At 36.9% G+C, this 5281-nt stretch overlaps 1 protein-coding gene across 1 annotated transcript in view; it reads left to right on the top strand.

The window, feature by feature from the left end:
- Positions 1 to 5129, top strand: part of LOC122086580 (abscisic-aldehyde oxidase-like) — a 12766-nt gene extending 7637 nt beyond the window's left edge. Inside the window, exons 8-10 of the mRNA XM_042655494.1 lie at positions 3283 to 3381; positions 3780 to 3969; positions 4705 to 5129. Of these exons, the coding sequence (XP_042511428.1) occupies positions 3283 to 3381; positions 3780 to 3969; positions 4705 to 4946 (531 nt within the window). The 3' untranslated portion in view covers positions 4947 to 5129. The remainder of the gene's footprint in view (positions 1 to 3282; positions 3382 to 3779; positions 3970 to 4704) is intronic.
- Positions 5130 to 5281: the final 152 nt, after the last annotated feature.

The following is a 5281-nucleotide window of genomic DNA, read 5'->3' as shown; positions in this document are numbered from 1 at the left end:
CCCCCCCCAAAAAAAAAATAATAATAATAAATAAATAAAAATATCCCTCCCCCCTGAATAACTTGAATGCACCTTGAAGTAGCGTTGATGTTTGTTTCAGAAAGTCAGTTGGGATCAGTACTATCTCAATGCTTGAATCCTGAACTAGTGTGCATCTTGCAATATACTACTTAGACAAAACTCACACTCTTAGAGAACTCAAGAGCCAATAAGTATGAGGTGAACAATATGATTCTTTTTCTAAAGTACTAGCTGATTAGAAATGGCATAATCCTTGATAAACGGGAGAATGCTTACTTCAATAAGAGGAAATGGGATGCTTTGGATAGGCCAGCAAAGCAAAAGGTGCAGAGTTCTCAAGGATCACTGACATTGTCAAAGCTTTAAAGCAAGTCACTCTGTGCTGAACTTTGTTTTATAGAAGAAGGTGATGGTGGAGGGAGTTATGACAAGAGCAATTTAGAAAGGTTCAAATTAGAAGAAATGAATAGAATTAGGGGAAAAAAATGCTCTATCATTTGGATGAACATTTTATCTTGGATCTTGAAAATATTGCTAGGGTGTTCTTTAGAAGCGGCTTTCTGCATTATAACCTGGGTTTAGTGATAAGGAAGTGTAAAGATTTGAGAACCAGAATCAAAGAAGAAGAAATAAGAGATAGACAATGAGATTGGTGTAACTTGGGAGTCACAACCGCGTGTTTGGGACTTCCCCATTCATTCAATATATAGATTACCTATTACATAGTCATAACCCAAATAGGAAAGTAGAATGCATAATCAAAATAGGAAAATAACTCTTTTAACTTATCTAACAATTATCCTAAATCCAATAGGACACTAACAAAGATATATCAAATATAATCCCACAGTATGGAGGTCTATGGTCACCCATAGCCCTCCAACCGACACATGCTCTCATATACTTTAACAGGAAGCGAGGGTGAGCTAAGGGGCATCTATGAAGATGAGATGCTGGCATGCTCCATTGACCTCCAATGGCAGAGAGAAGAGGGAAGTGTTCCGACACATGGGTAATGCATTCAAAGAGGCTAGTCTGAGAAAACTAGTCCACTGGTGACTTGGAGTATAAGGACCTCAAAAGTTAAGTAAGGAATCTCCCGATACAGTGAGATGGAGAGGCAATGTAGTTTGTGTGGGTTTTTTGAATTATATAAATAGGCCCCTCCCACCTTTAATAAAAATTGAGGAGAAAAATAATTACTATAATAGTAATTAAAAAAAGAAAATTACTGAAAAAAAATATTACTTCGATTTTCTCAAATTTAGAGAAATCACCTCTAGGACCAGAACTCAGCCGCGGGATCAACGGGAACATTGGAACTCTGCAGAACTGAGTCCACAATTCCTCCTTGACCAATACAAGTGGTTTTCTCTCTCCTCTTTTATTATTTTAATTAATTAGTGAAGGATGGTTGACTAAAGAGTTTTGTTTTAAGACTTAAGGAGTAAAGAAACGTTTTTATCAATTATTTCATGAAAACCATATAAGGGATGAAGATTTAGGAGGAACTTATGACACAGAAGAAATTCCGCCAAAGGTGCCTTGAGAAGGATGAAATGCGGTTAGGATCTGATGGTATTGCAATTGAGGTGTAGAAATCCGTGGGAGCTGATGGATTTTCTTGGCCAACTTGTTGAACAAAATGATCGACAATAAGAAGATTCTGGATGCTACTTGTCATATGAAACTACTGGACTGTCAGGAATGGTTGAATGGCTCACTGGCATGTTATTTCGCTTGGTTTTATTATTTACCCTAAGTTTTTTACAATCCAGTGAAAACAATATTAGACTTCCTGGGTGGTTCAACTACTCTCCCTAGGGAACTGTGTCGTGACATTTTGGCTAATTTGGAATTTTTTTACAAAAAAGAGAAAGATATTGTTAGTTACTCCCTCGTTAGTGCAAGTATTGTATTGCCTCTTGATTAATTGGTTACCCTCTTTTTAATAGAGCCACATTCTCAAGATTTTGAAAGATGGTCATTAAGCGGGTCATCATTTTGTAATCAGTTTTGAAAATTTTAAATTAAATCTACATTTAGTAAGAGATTGTTACGCAATTACATAGATTTCAATCTTAGTATATTGGTGAACATTGTTAAAGATATGTATGGTGGAGCTGTAACTAGTATTTTTTGGGGAAAGTTGCAAATGCAGTGGGTGTACATTGGAGATTGGCATTGGGACAATTCCTTTTTCCACAGTTACAGATGAGGCTTATAAATGATGAAGTCTCATAATGTATGCAGTTGTCCAATGAAATAGTTATGGCTGTTGAGAGTTGAGAATGTTACATGCATGATTAGAATTATGAAGAGTTCCTTAAGAGCCACAAAGTTCTAAATAAGCAAAGATTAAACGAAATGTATGTGATTTGGTTTTGGTAAAAAATAGTAGTAGACATGGGATGGTTAATGTTAATGTATGCATCGTGGGTTGCAGGTCCATAGACTAGTGTACCATAGGATAGTCTAGTAAGATTAGCTTTACTATGTCTTTTCTTTCCTTTTGTAATTAGGCTTTAGGCTAGATAAGTGATTTGTTTCTATTCTTCCACCCTTAGTAGGTTTCCTACTAAGAGTAGATAATTATGTTAATATAAACAGGTAGGCTTGTGAGATAGAATTGCTATGAATCTGTAGCACACTGCTCTTTCTCTCTTTCTCTCTTCACTCCATCTTTTATCTAGTTTGCTGGTTCACTATACTCTGTTATTGTCACAATTGAGATTGATGACCGACAGTTCATCCATAGTGACAAGTAAAATTAGGAGAGGGGAAATTGAATAGGATGGTGCTCGTAACATTGAGAGGATGGGTGAGGTGGTGAGGAGCTTCTAGACTGTGAGTAGAAACTATATTTATATCCCCCTTTTTTTCCTCAAGACATTCACTGTGTGGGTTTTATTCAATGGTTGGATCATTGGTTGATGTATAAAATAGTTTTGAGCTTCTAGACTGTGATTAGATACTATATTTACCCCCCCCCACCCCCCCAATTTTTTTCCTCATGACATTCACTGTGTGGGTTTTATTCAATGGTTGGAACATTGATTAATGTATAAAATAGTTTCTGACCGTGTTTTGGTAATAATCTGGAAGTGGACTCCACACCTAATGATTGAGGTTGATGTTCAATTATTGTGTTATTCAATTTCAACTTGCATATGAGATGTTTGATCTGCCAGTTACCTTGTAGCTAATCTGTGACTATGTCAGGTTGCTAGAATGCTAATGTTATAGTTATGAGAATGACAGGTGGAAATAGACCTCCTTACAGGAGCAACCATGATTCTGCGAACTGATATTATCTATGACTGTGGACAGAGCCTGAACCCTGCTGTTGATTTGGGACAGGTTGGCTCAACTACAATCTTATTTGCATCGTACTCCCACTTTTAAGTTCTTTTGGTAACAAGTTAACACAAATCTACTACGAAATTTCCTTGGGAAATGGTAAACGAAGCGACTATTGACAGCCCGTATCATTGTAGATGGGTAAAATGTGAGATTGGCCATTTTGTGGTACCACTGGGAAATCTTTTACTCTGTAAATCTACAAGAATGAATATTTTTAATCAACCAAATGATCTTCTATTGGTGTGCTTATCGGGTTAATTTTGGTTTTGGATGTATATGCAAGTTGGATCCATTAATCCATAGACATTGTAGGAAGATCCATTGGATGTTTATCTTAATTCCAGTCCACAATAAGTGTGATTAGCTGCCTCACATTTGCAAGTTACTTCCTGCAGATTGAAGGCGCTTTTGTTCAAGGGATTGGTTTTTTTATGCTAGAAGAGTACCTAACAAACTCCGATGGATTGGTAGTATCAGACAGTACTTGGACATATAAGATTCCAACCATTGACACAATACCCAAACAGTTCAATGTTGAGATATGGAACAGTGGACATCACCAGAGACGTGTTCTCTCCTCCAAAGGTACTGTCTCTAGTTGCCACCTCTTTAAGTTGTATGTGAAATTGCAGGTACTTCTCCCCAAAGATGGCCTAATAAATATGAGGTGGTACATATTCTTCATGTGCCTTTGCACGGACCCACCCTCCAGTGGGCCCACCTTGGTTGTTGTGGCTGAGGATAGACAACAATAGATGCCCCCAACCGCAGTAAATTGTTCTATTCAAGTAGTGTTATCATATTGCAGTTCTGATAACAAAACTTTATGTAAGGTGTGAATGAAGGTTTAACTGACCAGATAAGGATCCTCAGTTTAGAGATTAGATGAGATTACAATAGGTTGAGGATAGATGAATGACCAAGGGCAGCTATATGGCTTATTTATTATTTTATTTTTCAAAGGCTGTGAGCCTCTTGATATATCATAAGATTAGAGAGGTGTAGGAACCATTGGAACTTCTTGTTTTCTATATCCTTACTCTGCAAGGATTTCCCATTGTTTCTGTAGTGATGCAGCCATTTACCCTGCTGTGCTTAATTCATATTGATTGGAAGGGCTGTGTCCAAGGTCTTCCAAAACTGTAGGTTTGCAAATCAGGTCCCAACCCACCTAATTATATTAGGAGGCATCCTCCCAGCCTCTACAAAATCGATCCCACTACATCTGTTCAAATCTCTAGCTTTGAACAATGAAACTTAAAAAGATCATTATTAGGTGTTTAATTGTGCTTGGTTTGGTAAAATTACTTTGTTATGCAGCTTCTGGGGAACCACCATTGCTTTTGGCAGTCTCAGTTCACTGTGCAACCAGAGCAGCTATCAAAGAAGCCAGAAAAGAGCTTCTTTCCTGGAATGGGTCTGATGCATCTCATTCAACATTCCAACTGGAGGTCCCTGCAACTATGCCTGTTGTCAAGGAGCTCTGCGGCCTTGACAATGTTGAGAGGTATTTAGAAAGCTTGCTTTCTAATCAACAAAAGCTTAATTCGTCATATGAATAGTTGGCATGGATATGCAATGTTCTTGTCAGTAAGGGTGTTAAATGGTTCGGTGCAAGATTTTTCAGGTAGAACCGAACCATTTAATAAACAGTTTCAAATAGTGAAATTACAATTTTTTTTTTTATTCAAACAGATTCTTTTCATTTTACTTTTTTATTTGATGAATGTAAACTTAACCATGCATATATCAATTGGTTTCTTAAAATTTACCAAAAAATAATAATAATAATAATTTGGTTTCTTAACGGTTCAGTTTGATTTAAACCGTTAAACTAGATGGTCTCCATTTTGAAACCAAAACCAAATTATTTGCTAAATGCCTAAATGGTTCAGCA

Source organism: Macadamia integrifolia, chromosome 8 (assembly GCF_013358625.1).
Source record: "Macadamia integrifolia cultivar HAES 741 chromosome 8, SCU_Mint_v3, whole genome shotgun sequence".
Taxonomy (NCBI): domain Eukaryota; kingdom Viridiplantae; phylum Streptophyta; class Magnoliopsida; order Proteales; family Proteaceae; genus Macadamia; species Macadamia integrifolia.
This window is presented reverse-complemented; position numbering and strand designations above follow the sequence as displayed.